This window comes from Platalea leucorodia, assembly GCF_965183815.1.
Source record: "Platalea leucorodia genome assembly, chromosome: 20".
NCBI classification, from domain to species: Eukaryota; Metazoa; Chordata; class Aves; order Pelecaniformes; family Threskiornithidae; genus Platalea; species Platalea leucorodia.
Window position 1 is genome coordinate 3,459,079 of NC_138842.1, and position 17,429 is coordinate 3,476,507.

General features: G+C 56.2%; 1 protein-coding gene across 2 annotated transcripts in view; it reads left to right on the forward strand.

Annotated features, from left to right (window-relative positions):
• Window positions 1–16,867, forward strand: part of LOC309599247 (protein CEPU-1) — a gene marked incomplete at both ends in the record, with an annotated part of 350,195 nt that extends 333,328 nt beyond the window's left edge. For both annotated transcript variants that reach the window (XM_082330520.1, XM_082330519.1), the window contains 5 exons: window positions 8,376–8,510; window positions 9,185–9,305; window positions 11,097–11,248; window positions 15,111–15,143; window positions 16,767–16,867. In XM_082330520.1, the coding sequence (XP_082186646.1) occupies window positions 8,376–8,510; window positions 9,185–9,305; window positions 11,097–11,248; window positions 15,111–15,143; window positions 16,767–16,867 (542 nt within the window). The remainder of the gene's footprint in view (window positions 1–8,375; window positions 8,511–9,184; window positions 9,306–11,096; window positions 11,249–15,110; window positions 15,144–16,766) is intronic.
• Window positions 16,868–17,429: the final 562 nt, after the last annotated feature.

Genomic DNA, 17,429 nt, shown 5'->3' on the forward strand with positions numbered 1-17,429 from the left:
CCCTCTAATGAGCCCTACACCCATCTTTGCTACAGAGCTGACACCACTTAGGTGCTTTGTGAACTGCAACCGTTGCTAATTTGCTCTAACGGGGTGGCACGTGCTGTCCGGACCTTTTCCTGGGGCTCGGCGTCCTTACCAGCACCCGGGGAGGAGGCAGGGGCTGGGAGAGGCCGAGGACGGTTGCTGCCAGTTTGCTGAACCCCGAGCTGCCTCCAAGCTAGCCCGGCTCTCCCGCTTGCCGAAACAAAAGGGCTCATTCTTTATTCGACTCATTTGCTCCTGAGTTAGAGCCTCGTTCAAGGGTGGTTGGTCCCCGAGTTGTTTTGTTTTGTTTCTTTAAATATTAAGTTCCATAAACTACTTCTTGCAAACAAAAGGTTTAATGCTCCTCTTTTATTCCCAGTAACAAATAAGTTGTCTGAGGCGTGCAAACATCCCAGCAGCAGCCGCCTGACGGCGACGAACAGCGTTTAAGTATGAATTGCGGTGCGCAGGGGATGGGGGAGAAGCATCCCCGAGGGATCACGGGTACCGCGGCAGCATCTCCCCAGAGATGCTCGCCCAGAGAGGGAGGGCAGCGAGCCCGGCCGGTGCCGGGAAGCCCCTGTGCAGCCCGGGATTCCAATCTTTTGCGTGGAGGCGTCTCTGACATGCCTTTTTGAGATGGAAGATTTGAGAGCCGAAGGCCGGGAAGCACAATAGAAGATAGACTGCTTGTACCTCATTGTCTGGAGAATAGATGGGCTGCGGGCTCCCGGAGAATAGGAGCTGCCACTCAGGCGGCTTTAATAGAACAGGCGGCAGGTAGATTTCAATAAAAGAAATGAGTATAAATATTGTTAGCAGAGAAGAGAGGAAAAGTGAAAAAGATCTTGTTCAACGAGTCATAGTGGGAAACTTTCAAGGACTTATAAGCTAAAAACTCTTCACAATGGTGCAGTAATGGGCGGCTCGACTGACTCGGCTGCGCTGCATAGCGCCGGCGAGGCGAGCAGACTGGGCAGGCATCCCCGGCACGCCGCAGCACGGCTTTGCGCGGGAGGTCTGGCCCTGGACGCAGTGCGTGGCGGCGAGGCGGCCGTGCCGGGGAAGCCCGCTCACGTTTTGCCTCCCAGTGCCTTGCTTTGGCTGTCCGTGGTGTGGATGGTGAATACAGGCTATAGGCTGTGAATGTAGGCTGAGCGACCAGGAGCAGGCGATGTGGTGGCATCTGGAGGGTCTCTGCAAGTTGCATGTGACTAGTGAGATGTGTTATGTGCGCCCACTTAATAGTTAAATATTTGAGTTGTGGTAGGACGTGTGAGCCCCAAGTGTGGACTTGGGGCTGACTGTAGATGCACTGAGCAAATGCAGCCACAAAAGTGGGTCCTGTCTCAGATCTACCTCTGAGTAGCACAAGAAGTCGAAGAAAATGTCTTCCCTGGCAGCCAAGAGCAGAGGTTTGGCAGCGGGCTGCAGAGCTGCAGCCTTCATGATGGCTCCCGGCTGGCGGTTGCCTTCGGAGGGCACCTGTGGAAATCCCCGTGTCCTGTCCCATGCACGAGGAGCAGCTCCCGCAGCCCAGGGCAGAGGGGACACTGATACCAGTGCAGGAGAAGGACTTTATGGCGAGCATGGATCTATCACTCGGTTTGCACCTGCCTGGGGTGCGTTGGGAGCCCTCGGCGCGGCGGTCGGCACTGGCCACCCCTCTCCCTCGCAGCCTGTGCCGCTGTGCACGAGGGCACGGAGCAAAATTGGCTGTGAGAGTTCTGCCGAATCCAATGTAATGAAGGGTATGAGTAAGGAAAACACAGTTTCCCCTCTCTTTGATGACACCGGGCCCAACTGGTCACCCTGGGGGGTGAGGATGAGGAGAGACCCCAGGCTGCAGGAGCGGAGGGAGCTACTGCAAAGCTCCCGTAGCCCTGAGCGCTGCGCAAAAGCCAGGCAGCGAGAGCATCATCCCCTGGGGCTTCGCAGAACATCAGGCCACGGAAACATGCTAATTAACATGGAAAAACATGTAAGAGGAGAGATTTCTTTCCTTGTCGTCTGGAAACTTCAAAAAGAGAGAGACTTGGCCCCGTGTAAGCACAATGCAGTCTTTGATACACTGCGTGCCTGTTTCGGGAGTTACGGTCCTTTTTCCAAAGGCTTGTGAAAAATGAAGAAGGGGAGGTTCATACCCCATAGCTGCCGTACGCTGGTCGTGTAGGTGTGCTTTCTAAAGGGATCACTCCTCTAAGGGGGGTCGCAGATGGAAATGGGCTGGAGCTTGTGATACGGGGATGTAATATTTGCAAGAGGAGAAGAGCATGCCGTGCTTGCCTGGGTCGATAGGGTAATCTTAAAAAAATCATTTTTTTAATGATTGCTCTGGATGATTTCCAGCAGGTTAATTACCCCCAATCTTTCTCCGCCGGAGCGTGGCGGCGTTAAGCCGGCACCGGGGAGTAGGAAAGAGGGGGTGTGCAGAGGGGAAGCTGCCCTAACCGGTGTCATTTGCCTGATCAAAAGAAAAAGGGAAAGGGAATTTTTGAACTGCCTGAACTTTGTCCTGTGTGTGTTAATTGAGCAGTCAAGAGTGGGTAATACTGATTAACAAGAGGTGAAGCAGATGCTTCCCCCGTTTTCGGCCAGGGCATGTGCTGGAGGCAGCCTTAGCTCTTCTTCACCCATGTCACCGGGGCTGTCCTACCTGCTTTGAGAGCCGGGGTTTGGGGTGATTCCTTCCCCCACCTCCTCCTCTGCACACCGGGAGCTGAGCTGCCCGTGCAATGCTACTTAATCACCCGCCCTGCACTTTTCCACCCGCTGCCACAGCGGAGGAGAGGTGAAGCGGGTCTCGGGTGCCGACAATTCGCTCTTATTACCTTTGTGTGTTTTATTTATTTACTATAAACTGTTATAGGATGGCCATCACTACCGCATCGGAGTGACATTTGAAATATATGGCTCTCGGTTTTAGCGCGTCGCTTGGAGCCGGGAGTCTGCGCGATGTTAATTTTTATTGCCAGAAGTAGCCATAAATTGATAGTTCAGAATCGCTGTAGGGACTGTAATTAACTAGTTACTATTTCACCTCCAAAAGGAGCAATGTTTCACGCTCTTACTTTTACTTATCTGGAATCAGCTGCTGTCAACATCCGCTGAAGCCCATATAAAGATTTATAGACCTTGGAGGTAAATATTGACTAATGGGCAGCTTGGCTTAATGTTCACCTTGAAGGACAATAAATTGTGCTATTGATTGAAGTGAGATGTCAATATCTGCATTGTTGTAAACATTTTAATAAAATTATCTCCATAAAATATTCTTCTTCTCCGGCCGATCCTGGCTAGTAGGATCAGTGCCCAGCAAATGCAGCGGCACGGCATAGCGAGCAGGGTAGCACCTCGGGACCGGCCCTGGGACTTTGGGCATCCAGAGGTCAAACCCATTGCGGGACGATTGCTGAGGTTGTGCCTTTGAGCTTTAGAGGTGGAAATACCACAGCCGTGGAGGGCTGGGCTGGTTCGCCTTAATCCGAGGTGCAGGGAGTTGGCTTGGGCACACGGCAGCATGAAAGATATGCCGTTGCTGCCGGGCGCTGCGTGCCGCGCGGTTGGCATGGGGCAGGGAGTGCTTCGTTAGGGTTGTGGTCCTCAGGGAGGTAGCGCGGTGCACAGAAGCAACCACGGGTCACTGGCAGGACACAACAGCAGAGAGCAGCGCCTCGCTCCCAGTTCAGCAAAGGTTTTTTAATGGCATCGCGGGCAGCGTTCAGCCAGGGAAAGCCGTAAGCGATGCGTCCTAGAGACCTGAACATGGCTGCAATGGCGAGCCAGGGGACAGTGTCATGTAATTAATTTGGGAACATGTGTTCGCTTTCCGGTGAGTTATTATCTTGTCAGAGGCTCAGTGGAAGCAAACGGGTAGGAGGAGGCAGAAGGGGGACGAGTCGGGCTGGGAAAACGAGGAGAAGCAAGGGAAGGAGAAAGGCAAGGAGGGAGGAATATGGATGTACGAGACATCTGCCCGCACCGTGTGGGACCCCAAGCGCAGCTTTGCCGTCTGTTGGGCCTGCCTCGGTGCTCCGTGCCAGACCAGGATCTCGCCTCCACGGCTCCCCCACCGCCGTGACGGCCAAGCTCCCTTGCGCCGGAGGCCTTGCAACGTGCAGCTCCGATCGCTCCCTTGTCGGTGGCAATCTCGCTAATGTACCCACAGTGGCTTATCTGCGCCACGCGAGAGACATCGTTCAGTTATCTGTACCTCTGTATTTCGGGCTGCTCGCTGCTGTGGCACTCGGCCCTCTCTGGCTGGAGGCTCCCCAATGCCACGCCGAACGCTGCCGAGCTCCCCGCCTCTGCTCATGATGTTGACTATTCATTGTACATCAAGTCTGTCTCGGCTATTTTGCAGCTCCGGGCTGAGTTTTCCCCCTTGCTCCTTTGTGCTTCTCCTTTCCTGAGTGTTTTTATGGAGATCTGCAGAGTTGCAGGTCTGGCAGAGCAAGTCTTAGTGCGTGGCCGTTTGTGCACAGGCTCCCGCTCGCCGAGCAGGTGGATTCAAGCTCTGGTTTTCCATCTCCCCAGCTCGCACTGGGTTAGTTCATCATCCTCGGCTGATGAGCAAGGATTACGCTTTTGCCTAGTCTGTGGCTGTTCCATTTCTGGCCTGTGTTATATTATTAGTATTAATAATAATAATGGTGGGTGCTGGCTGTGCTGGTTTTCTAGCTCCTGAGGAGACAAGAGCTCTCCCATTAATTCCTGCAATATTTCAGCTCCTAATTGTGCTCAAGCAGGGACAGCCTTGAAAAATTCCTACCATCAATTCAGGTGGAGCAGGGCTGGTACCCCTGGGCGAGCTCCCAGAGCTACGGGACCCCGGGCCAGCCCTGCCCCAAGCATCCCCGAGCTCCGGGTGCTTTCGGAGGCAGGGATCGTGGCAGTTGGGTGCCCATTGCATTGCTCTAGCTCCAGCCTTGGGCAAGCAGTGGGGGCAATCCAAAGGGCCTGATATGTATGAGACTGATGGGACAAATAACCCCCATCTAAAACCTGGCCTGGGGCTTGCCTGGGGAGCGGAGCTTCACCCAAAGCAGCATCTGTGTCCCCGTGCAACCCGGCAAGCAGATAAATGTCCCTCCCGCGCCCCGCTGGCCCTGAGGGGACCCCAGCAGCCACAGTGACATGGGCACCCTGTTGCTTTCTATAAAGCAAGGTCTGCACTTACAGATTGTGTTTGCTTAACCCCAGCCCTGCTCCCTCGGTCCCATCTATTTGTTTTTCCATTCCTGGCAGTCACTCATGAATGAGATTTGTCCAACTATCAACAAGACTTCCCATTATAAATAGGCAAAAATGCAGAGGCCAGGGAGCTGAGCACTTCGGCAATTACTGTCGGTCCGCGCCTTCGCCCCTTGGTCGACACGGGTGCCGGCATGATCCGGCAGCACAGGCGGCAGCGAAGCGGCTTTGCGGACCCGGTTTTCCTGCAGGAGGGGATGGGGGACACGGTGGGTGTCCTGGTCACCTGGCATTGCCCGCTTCGCCAGCGGGGAGCAGTGCCCTTGGGGCAGGGATCCCTCATGTCGCCTTATTCCTTGAGGTGTAGTAGCTGGCACTGGCAAGGCAGGGTCTGCCCAGGGCCTCTAGCAGGGACGGTATTCCTAATGCTATCGTCATCGTTATCTGAGCATGAGTAATACCAGATTGCGCTCGGGGCAAAAGCAGGCATCAGCTCCGGCGCAAAACACCCCATTTCGGTCCAGGGCGGGCTCTGCACGTCAGGGTCGATGGGCTGTAGCCGAAATCCAGCCGACGCGAATTGTGCTGGAGCCTGAAACCCTGAACTCTTTGCGCTCTGCCTCTCCATCGGCCGATTACCACGCACGTATCTTCAGTGCTACGCCGGCACAGAGAACACCTTCATCTCTCAATTTCCTGAGCTTTTGCAGGTGGAAAGCTGACCCTCGCAGTTACTTTAATGAAGTCTTTTGCTGGGTAATGAAACGCACTCGAGCTGCTTTGCTCCCAGATCAAACTGGGGATGCACGCTACGGCTCGGCTACGGCGAGAGCTAATTCTTGCCGTGTGCGAGCTGGCTCCGGCACGCTCGGGGAAGGGCCTTTGGTTAGCTGGGAAGCAGAATGTTATCTGAGCCTTTGCACAAACCGGAGTCAGATTTGCACGCGGAGCATCTGAAGGACACCGGCTGTGTCGTTATTTTATCAGCAGGCAGCGCTGTGCTACAGAGAAGCTGATTCTAGGTCAGCCATAAAAGGGAATTTTTTTTTTTTTTCCCCTTCTCTCGTTTTTTTTGCAGCGCATAGTGCTGCAGGGCCGCTGGATGTAACGCTGCAATTTGTGTGTCTCCAAAGGATATTGATTTTGGGGTAACACCTTCATATCTTGCCCTTCCGTTGTGCTAAGTACTGATGAGCTGAGCGGTTTTGACTGTGAGCTGCTCGGGTGGGAATTTCAGCACGGGTGGACGTCAGCAGTTCACGATGGTGAGTTGCACAGCAAAACTCACTTCAACCCTTTCCGAAGCTCGCAGGGCAGCGCGGGGCTGCCTTTCCAGCTGGGTCAGCCCGGGATGGTGGGATGTGCGCCCACAGGGTCCTTGGTTCGGCTGCCGAGTGTGCGAGAGCGCGGTGGCTGTGCAAAGTCCCAGGGCTGCCGTGTGGAGGTGGCTGCCGTGAGGTCTGGTGCGGGGGAGAGCCAAGGTGTGATTTCATTACAGCTGAGCATATTTGCACTAGTTTGAGCTGACAACAGCAACACCTGGGATTGCAGCAGCAGGATCCCAGCGGGTGCCCACCGCAGGAGCTCGCCGTGTCGAGCTGTGCGGGGATGTGACAGAAATTGCCTCGGTGCTGGATCCGGGCCCCGCGTGCAAACCCCCACGTATGCGTGCTTTCAAGACGGCCACCTTGGCAGGCGGTGGCATGTGACCGCGCTCGCTATTTTTATGTACCGCGGGAAGAGATGCTATAAAAGTACCAGCCGGTGGGATGCAGACGGTGTGTGCCCCAATGGGAGCCTCCCACGTGTATACTTTCTGTGCATTTGTTAGGAGTGAGATGCATACGGTTGACCGGTCAAGCGCGGCGAGCCGTGGCCCATCGGGTCACGCTAGCGCAGAGACCGAGGTAGCCGGATGGGAGGCGAGGGCGAGCGTGGGATCACCCGGCTCCGCCGGCTGAGCTCGCCACATCCCCCGGGGACCAGGGACCTGCGCTCGGCCTCTCTGCCATTGGCACTCACTCCCAGAAACAGCTGTCCAGAGCTAATTTATTTCCTAATGCTGCAGCAATGTTAATTTATAAATTACACTGGTAATTCGAGCTATTATTAATTTCAGATGGTGTAGGGCAAGCCTAATTAAAATATGACACCAATTGCCACACATATGTACCAAGGACTACCGTTTAAAATTTATAGGAATATTAAGTGTGACACTGGTCTCGGAGATGCTTCGCACAGTAATTACAGCATCTCGGCTGCGGGAGATCCGATGGGGAGATGTAAACGAAAGGAAGGGAGAAGTTGTCCCCATTTGGGGGCTGTTGAAAACCCGCGCGTGCCATTTATTCAGCGTTTCTCCGGGATGTTTGGTGGACGTGTCCTAATTGCCGGGTTTCTTTATTTAACTCTGCATTTGTTGTAACACTGCGATCTTGTGTCAACCTGGAGACTATCGCGGCCCAACACCTGCGCCTCGCCAGCCGAGCACCGTGGGTTTCCCAGAGCGCTTCAAAGCGAAGCAGGCTCTGGGAAGGAAGGGGGAGGCTGTAAGATGCCAGACAAAAGGAAAGGCTGCCGAATTGCGTCTGCCCGGCTTTGAGCAAAACCGGGAGCTGTGGTGCAGCCCTGGCAGGGGAGAGGGGGGCGAGCACGGCCCCCCACGGTACCGCAGAGACGAGCCTGGAGCGGCACAGGGACAAAGCGGTTCAGCTGAAGGGAGATGTTGGCATCACAGCTAATGGGGATAAACTGGCTGTGAGTTAACTGAAACTGAAAAATTAGAGGGGTGTCTGTGTAGAGCTGGGTGAGCCCGGCGGTGCCAGATGCCAAGGAGAGAGGATTTCAGGTTATTCTAGCAGGGCGCGGGTTTGGCGAGGACCATTTTGCCCATCCTGTGCACATTGGCGACGTTATCTCCAGCAAGTGATGTGCTTGGCTGGGCCGGGGCCACCGCAGAGGTCCAGCGCTTGCAGACACACTTCTGGCAGGGTTTTTCTTGGGGCGGTGGGGCAGAGGCGCGTGGGCGTGCCAGGAGCCAGGACTTGCGGGGTGGGTGGCCTAGGTGTGACACGGTCGCAGATGGTGACCGGCCAGTGAGCACAGGTTTGCCGTGCCTCCCCATCACTCACAGCCCTCTCCCTCTTCCCCTGCAGCCGTGGGCTTCATCAGCGAGGACGAGTACCTGGAGATCACGGGCATCACCCGGGAGCAGTCGGGCGAGTACGAGTGCAGCGCCTCCAACGACGTGGCAGCGCCTGTCGTCCAGCGAGTCAAAGTCACCGTCAACTGTGAGTAACCTGGGGGATGGAGCGCGTCACTGTGCCGCCCCACGAGGCGATGGGACTTTGGTGGTAGGAAGCGGGGCAAACCCATCCTGTGGGCCCCAGAGCTGAGACAGGCAGCGGCAGTTTTCTGAGCAGGTGGTGTTTTGCCCTTTTTTCCCCTTCTTTTCAAGCTCCATTTTTTTCCACCACCTCCTCTTCAGCTGTCTCCATCAACCTGGGTTTTCCGCCCATGGAGATGCTGTACCGATAACCTCCAGGGAGAGGAGAGAAGTGAGCAGTAAATAGGAATTTTTTTTTCCTTTAGAAAAAATGCAAGAGAGAAAGAAAGAGAGCAAGGAAGAAAGCAGCACGATTTGTGCTCAGAGACAGAGGTGAAGACCCTCCTGAACTCCTCTCTGGCCAGCTCTTCAGCTGCATGGGGGTGGCACAGCGTCACACGTGGTTCCCGAGAGTCGTGGGGCTCCGGTCCTCGGAGAAGCCCGCAGCGTGGGGTCCCCCATCTGCCCAAAACCCCCTGGACAGCAGTGCCAGAGCAGCAGGAGCTAGGCACAGGCTCAGAGACGATTTTGACTCCTTCCTAAATGTGGGGAAAGAAAAGGGAGCTTGAGGAGCAAGGGGAGCGGGTGGGAGGCGCGGGGCTGCCAGGCACTGAGCCCAGACTCCCATCTTCCCCGCAGACCCGCCGTACATCTCGGACGCGAAGAGCACCGGGGTGCCGGTGGGGCAGAAGGGCATCCTGCTGTGCGAAGCCTCCGCCGTCCCCTCCGCCGACTTCCAGTGGTACAAAGACGACAAGCGGTAAGAGCCCGGGGGGCAAACGGGAGGGATGCACCGACCCCATGCAAGCTGTGCCCAGTGCCAGCAGCTTCGGTGTTCACTAACCGAGCCCATCTCGGCAGTGGGGCTGCGGTGGCCGGTCGAATCCCTGATAACCCTTGGCTCAACCTGGGTTTGGACACGGGGGCAGGTTCCCTCCAACTGCAGCAGGTTGTGCTTATCGGGGGCTAATCCGAGCGTCTCGGCAGGCGGCTGCTCGGTATCTATTAAAAGCAGACCAGGGCTTTATATTTAACTCAGCGCTGTCTGCGTGGTAAAAAATAGATGAGGGGCATTTGAGGGGGGATTTTTGCAGGAGCCTCTGTCAGACAGGTTTTGGCCTCCATCTGCGTAGGCAGCGCAGGCAGGATTGCTGCTGCCCGTGTCTCCGGTTTACGGTCTCCCGGTGAAGCATAATGGCCAAGAGCGATATTGGCAGTGCAAATCCAAGTACTTAGGAGCGGATGAAATCCCTGTCATCTTTTTAAACGCTTTGGCCAGAAGGCAGCATCAGCCTCTCGCTCTTGGAAAGGCAGAAGAAATGTGGTGTCGGTCGAGAGACAGGGTTTGCTATGCCGAAAAGACGGCATGCCCAGCGCTGGGGTGAAAGTCACCCTTTTAGGCCAACCGGCAGCTCCTGTTGTCCTGCCAAAGCAGTGGCCCAGGGCCGTGGCCGGGGAGTGAGGACGGGAGCAGCACAGACAGGGGTAGGGTCCCACACTGCAGCAAATGTCTCTCTCTGACCCCAGGCAAAGCTTTTTTAACCCATTTTTGCATTGCTTCTCCCTGGGAAGCCCTGAGGGGTTGTGGTGCATCCAAATACAGGACAAGCAATGCAGGTCACTAATATGGAGGCATGTTTTAGCTGAAAAAGATGCTACAGTAGCTACAGGGGAGGCTGGGGCCGCCTGCCTCGGCTGTTTTGGGAGGAAAGGAGCAGGCGGAGCGTACAAAGCGGCGGATGTTTGCGTGGCAGATGAAAGGCTTCGCTCAGAAGTAGGTCAGATCACGAGGGCCCATGAAGCAGTGGCAGGAGCGGGCTCAGCCCGCCCGGATCGGCAGTCGGAGCCCGGCAGGGGTGATAATGGGGACCCAGCACCTCCCGGGAGGAATTAGCAATTAAAAGTGCCGCAGGAGCGAAGCGGGAGGGGGACAGCAGTTCAGGGAAGTCGAAGCAGTTGGTTAAGGCTTCACCGTTTGTGATGGCTGGGAAGTGCCTCCCTGCTCCGCAGGGCAGAGCCCGCCGCGGTGCTGGCATTTGGGTCCACCAAAGGGGTTTGCAGCAGTGTCTGCTGCCTGAGCATGCTGCCAGCCCCGTCAGGGGCATGCGGGGAGCTGAGGGGGTCAGGGAAGGGGAAGGTGCGGGAAGGCATCCCGCAGAGCCAGGAGGACTGAGGAGCTCTTGAGGCCAACATGCGAGGGAAGCCAGGCTCTTCTGGGTGGGAAGGAGCCTTTCCCAGCACCCTCCTTGGGCGTGTGGGCATCCCTCCCTCTGCACGGCATTTGGCAAGCCCCAAAGCTGTCCCCTTCAACAGTGACTCTGCATCTGTGAGGATGCCTGTAGACATCATGGGGGCTGGCAGCTAAGGGACGAGACCCAATAGGGCAGCATCCATCTCTCGTGTCTCTCCCAATACCTTCCCTTCATGCCTGATCTTTTCCCCCAAGCCTGATGTCCCCACTCTCAGGCAGGACCAGGGTCATGGAAGATAGCGGGTATTTCTCCTCCCGGTGCTGTCCCCATGACCCTCTCCCCTTCTGCCTTTCCCCCAGGCTGGCTGAAGGACAGAAAGGACTGAAAGTGGAGAACAAAGCCTTCTTCTCCAGACTGACTTTCTTCAACGTCTCCGAGCAGGACTACGGCAACTACACCTGCGTAGCCTCCAACCAGCTAGGAAACACCAACGCCAGCATGATCCTCTACGGTGAGTAACGCTGAGGGAGCCGGCCGGGGAGGGGGCACGGCTTAATGGTGAGACTGCCGATGTGTGAAACATGGGAAGGGTCTCTCTTGTCTTTCGGGGGAGAGGTGCGTTTGCTGCTGATCCTTTCTGCCCTGGCACCTGGGTTGGAGGTCGTGGCGAGCCCAGGGAAAACGTGAAAGCTTCCAAACCTAACTCCTGACTCAGGTCCCATGTCTGCCGCTGCTCTGAGGTGTTTGGCACTGTGTTCAGGGTCTGCCGTCGATGCAAAATTAGGACTTTGCTGCGGGTTTTCATCTTCTCACTCTGACGAATACCTAGGAGAGTCTCTGTTTCAAGGCATCCTCCTGCCTTGAGGAGAGATGGCACTAGGGCCATTGCAGCAAATCTGCGGGACCACGCCATGGGCTGCCGTGCGGTGCACCCCGTGCCCGCCCAAGAATAAGCGGTCCCGGTGGCTCTGCCACCTTCCAGGTCGCGTTTGCTGTTCCTGCCAAGCAGATATATTCTTACTGACGGTGCCAGAGAGAGGCGGGAAGGTGCAGAGGGGTGGGAGCAGGAGCAGCTTTGTACCCTCATCCAGGTGCTGTTTTCTCTGCTTGCCAGAGCTGACATGAGAGGGGTGCATCCATCAGACACTGTCTGGGAAAGTCTGTAACGGCTCGATACGTTTGTCAAGCCTTTTCAGGTGGCAGCGGAGCCAGAGCAGGGGGCCACGCTCCCCAGATCCCTCTCACAGCCACCAAGAGCTGGAGATGGACGGCAGACCTCGTCCCCGGCCGCTGCTGTGGGGATATTTCCCTGCCAGGGATACAAGGCGGGCAGTTCTCATCACTGAACCATATGGGAGAAACAGGGCTTGGGGACCTCTGGCCTCTCCTGATGTCACCCCGACTTTGTTGTCCTCCTTGCCACCCACCCTCCCCCTGGCAGTCCCACCCCATGGCGAGCGCTGACCATGGGTGACATTAATGCCGGCCCGTGGTAAGCGAACCGTGGAGCGGTCTGGACATTAGCATTAATCACTGCTAAGAGCGTTTGATGGAAAGCGCCGGTTTCCTACGGCCTCAAGCTGTCCTGGTAAAAAGCAAACCCTTTCCTAGCATGTACAAAGGATTTAGTTAAACCCACAGAGACCATGCAGGAGACCTCTTCTGTAGGAGAGATGGGGCTGGAGCACAGCAGGGTGCCAGTGGGTCCAAACGTGGGGGCTCGGCCGGCTTGTAGGCATGTGATGATTGCAAGAAGTGGAAGGAAAACCCAGTAAAAGGAAGGAAGCGTTGCAGGGTAGGAGGAAGGGTGTCCCCGGAAAGCCGGCCTCTTTGCCGCTGTCCTCCTGCGCATCTTTGCAGAAGGCAATGCCCATCTCGTGTCTTCCTTCTGTCATCGTGTATGTGCGTGGGAAGCTTTTCTGGTTCAGCGTGAGTGGGTGTGGTGACCAGCTTGGCCGGGGCTCGGTAGGTGCTTCGGTGGTGTTTGTCACCCTTTTGCAAGAGGGACGATGTATTGGCAACCAGCTGCCATCATCCCAGGCATCCCCATCATCCCGGGCATCTCCCATGCCGGTGTCTTTGCAAAGTCGTAAATAATCCATCGTCGTGTAATTTTCTCTTCCATTGTTTTCTCCCTGAGTGCACAAGCTCAAGCAGCGTGTGCCGAGCGACTTGCAAGGCTCTGTGCTGCAAAGCATTGTGTCCCTGGCTCTTCTGCCTTGTCTTTTCCTCACCTGTCTGGAGGGGAGCAGAGGGGGAGACGAGCTTTCCTCATCCCCAGGTCCCTCGGTGGGGCGGCTCAGGGCTGGGAGGCTGGGTGCTTAGCGGTGCAGAGCACACTGGGATAGCGGGCAGTCCCCAAGCGTGTGTCGTACGCACGTTGTTGCAGCATGCTGAGCAAGGTGTGTTGAGACCCCGGGAAGCGATGTCTGCTTCTTGCTGTCCTCAGGACGTGGTTCAGGGGCTTCCCTGGAGAGAGCGGAGGATGCCAGGAGCGGCATCGCGGGAAGGGCTTGTCCTCACCTGCTCTCGGTATCAGCAGTTGCATTGGGTTCCCCTGAGCTGTGGCAGAGGAGTTAGTCCCATCTCGGATCTTGAGCTAACCTTGGATGTTAATGAGCCTAATTTGTCCCCCAAAAAAGTCCCTGCTGTAAGTGATGAACATTAGCGTCTTTACCTGCCTGTTAAGCCATCATTAGCGTTGCCTAGGAACTACCTCGGCTCTCTTCCCCACAGGGCTTCCTGGTAATCGGTGTCCCCAATAACCCCATTTTTCAGGGAGACGGACACCCGTGGCATCGCAGAGCTGCCCTGGCCTGGGTCCGTCCTCAGGGTGGCTGTGCCAAGCACCCGGCGTAGCCTGGTCTATGCGTACATCCTTAGCCTCGATGTTGTAGGCTCCCTACGGGTTTATGGGATTAAAACCTTAAGTAGCGTGGGACCTCAGTCTGGCACCCACAGATGCAGCCTGGATGGAAAGCCCCCCAAGTTAAAGACAACTTCTCCCTGCTGATGGCTTTGAGAGCTGTCAGGTATTTGGTTTCTGACCCATGAGCGATGTTTTGTATGACTCGTGCCGTCATGGCAGCGTCGGCAGGACACAGTGAAGCATCCTGCCAAAGTCTAAGCCTATATCATGATCCCCCTTTGTCGGTCTGACTGCGACACCCATCAGGGAATGAAATCGGAGTCCTTTGACCAGCCGTAATTTCCATAAAGCCACGTTGATTGAATGATCCTTTCAGTCTTTATTAATTGAGTCCCCTTGGTGGGGGCAACGGTTCCCCAGGCCACCCAAAACCACAGTGGACCCGAGGGGACCGTGATGTGCAGGGGTCCCCCGTCTCCTGGCGCAGGGCTCCCCAGCACTGCCAGGAACAACTCCCCCGTAATTAGCAGCAGCGCGGGTGGCCCCGCGTACCGCTATCGAGCGTCATCAGGCCGAGCTTGCCGGTCCCTAAGCAACCAGATCCTTCAGTCCGGCAATTAATGTGTCTGTATTTATTGTAATGAAAGATGAGAGGGAAGTGGCATGCGATGGCTGCGCTACCTGCGGCATGAGAGACTTCTCACCGGTGTGGTTTTGGGGGATGAATTTTGTGTGTATCCCCTTTTCCTGAGGCCAAGCAAGTGTTTTGGGCTTTCCCCCCCCCCAAATAGAGGTTTAATCCCTGTGGGTACCGAGACACGAGCCTTTCCAGGGCTGTGCGACAGAGGCTAATGTAGCGTACATCTTTTAATCCTTTTTTTAATCTAATTTTTCAGGGAGGTCAACTTTTGCTTTATTTAACATGTAGCACTTGTTATTATAGGCCTGCCGCCTCATTCAGCGGCTCATTTGGTGCTGTCTGTGATGTGATGGAGTGCTGGGTGAAACTACATCATTTTGTAGAGCTGGGGGAAAAACAGCCCTCCACTTCTTCCCCGTTGTGTGGTCTGCATCGCTTCCCAGAGGCTGCTGTCAGGCAATAAATCCGTTTGGGATGTTGCAGGGTTATCAAGAGGGCTGGGCAAGCGAATCCGCGGTGGAGGGGAACAGGAGGAGCGCAGGGGAGAGGCAAACCCCCAAAATCCCCCAAATCCCAGCCCCGACACTTTGCTTTTTGCTCGGGGTGCAACTGCAGACTCTGCCAGGCCCCCCCCCAGGTCTGGGGTCCCGCAGGCAGCTCGTCTCAGCCTGTGTAGTACTCTTCCCGGACAGGGGGACTGTGGTCCCAGAGGACCAGGGCACAATTCGGGCAGCAGCATCACACTTGCTACCCCATCTGCTTATTTTCCCCAGCCCCAGGTTGAGGGCAGGCCGAGCAAAGCGTCTCGAGCCTGCACTTTCCATTGCCCTTTGCCTTAACTTTCGCTTGTTCTTTAATTTTTAGAAGAGACAACTACCGCTCTGACACCCTGGAAAGGTCAGTAATTTGGGGCCCCTGCAATGCCAGCACTCCCCCCGTTCCGTTTCCCCGTGGGCCCCTCCAGCTCCCACTCCAAGTATTCCCGGTGGGAGCCGTGGCACCCGCCGCCTCGACCTCCCGCCCCACCGCTCCTGCTGGTATAGCGATGAATTAGGGCTTTCTCGCTGTTGTCTAGCTGCCCTCCCATCCTGCCTCCTCCCCGCCAGCCTGCTGTGCCCGTCTGGTGGTGGTCTGTGCCCTCTGCATGCCTTGTCCCGCCGCCGCGGTCCCCCGCTCCCTCCCCATCACCACTGTGCTCTCCTCCCTGTCGCCGGGGCAAAAGCAGGGATGTCTCTGTGATCCGCTTTCCTCGTGTTGCTGCGTAAATGGGTCTTGTGGCAGGTTCTTCCTCCTCTGGGATGCTCCTAGTGCCTTTTTTCCGGGATGCGGTAGGGGTGGAGAGGCGTCCGGTCCTCTTCCCGGTGTTATTCATGGCCAGGGTGGCCGGCGCTCTGCCATGCAATCTTATCAGCCGGCCAGCTGTCTTGGTGTCATCTTGATTTTGGGGTTCCATAGCCAGGCAGCTCCATTTGTGATGCATTGAGTGGTCAGCCCTTGGGCTACGGAGGTAGCGTCTCCAGATCCGCCCTTGCACACGGCTTCCCGGCCATGCCAGGATTTGGGGCTAAGCGGGAAGCGTTGTGAGGTGTCTGTGAGTGTGTTGGAAGAGTGCTACTGGCAGGAGACCAAAGGGTTAATGGTTCTCAGTGCCCCGGTCGGGCTTTGAAGCGAGGGGATGTGTCAAGTCAAGGGTTTCAAAAGCACGGGTCGATCAGACCTTGTGAGCAGCCCTGCTCTGGCAGCCTGGATGCCTTCTTGAGATCTTTTCCCAGCCTCATGTTCCCCTGGGCCAACTATTTGGGGTGTTTTGGTGAAAGCCATTGGGTCAGGCACCCTCCACATCCTTTCCCATGGTGAGCTATGAGCTCCTCACCCACCGTGATCCCCAAAGGCGTGGATAGGCTTGGGTCTTCTTGACCACCCTCCTTGTCCCATCTTGTTCTTCTTGAGACGGTCCAGGCCCGTGAGCAGAGCACATTGTCGGTGGGACACAGGGGAGATACAAAACACCGAGTCCCAAGTGTAGTGCTGCTGGCAGTGTCCCTGCTGGGTGGGCAGGTGGTGATTGTGGCCCCCCCAAGGGAGGCAAGTGGGGAACAACGGGGTGGTAGCCCCTGTGCCTGGCTCGCCGGGGCTGGCAGAGTGCGGGCAGTGTTGGGCAAAAGCTATCATCTCCCCTACAAGTGTGGTTGGGAACTCGGATGAATTTTGGAGAAGGGGCAAAGGGCGTTGGAAGAGATCGGTTGGTGGCGATGGTCTTGGGATGGGGACTCAGGGCTGAAGCGGGACCATGGGGAGATTGTGTCCCAAAGACCGGGGTCGGTGGGGACGGGGATGGCTGGAGCCATGTTCTCGAGGACGGCACGTGCCCAGGTTGCTCTTGCACTGGGCAATGCCACCACGTGCAATAGCACCAGAGGCCCAAATGGTGTGGTTTCATTGGTTTTGTTTGTTTGTTTGTTTTATGGGTTTTGTTGGCTTTGTGGCTAACCACGCGGCTGTTTCTCTTCCTTCCCGCAGGCCCCGGCGCAGTGCACGACGGGAACAACGGCGCGTGGCGGCGAGGCAGCTGCGCGTGGTTGCTGGCCCTCCCGCTCGCCCAGCTTGCCCGCCAGTTTTGACCCGAGAGCCGGCCCGCGGAGCAGCGGCGGCGACGACCATGGCCAGCGAGCACAAGCAGAAAGGAGAGGAAGAAGAAGAAGTGTTCACCGTTTCCGAAAATAATCATAAGAATTGAGAGAGTATCCGGCCAGGCCACCTGGGGGAGGGGGAGAGAGGAAAAACATGCAAAAAAACGCAACGGGAATTTGGAAAGGAGAGAGGGAAAAAAAAAAAAAATCCAAGGCTTCCTGCTGAAGATGCAACGCGACTGAGTCTTTTTCTTTCCCCCCTTTTTTTTTTCTTTTGTCTCCCACCCCTTTTCCCTCCCTGGTTTCGCCGTTCTCTGCCGTGGGCCAGCGCGGAGGATGGGCAGGGCCGTTGGGGCGTGGCGCTCCCCCCACCCCGGTCCCCTTCACCGCCCGCTCCCTCCCGTGGGGACCCCTCCGTCCGGACATGCCGGTTTTCTTCTTTGCTGAGATTTCCCCGTCTTCTCATGGACCGTGCCGCCATTTGTGTTCCAGAATATATATATATATATCCACGTATACATATATATATATATATATGTATAGATATATAGAT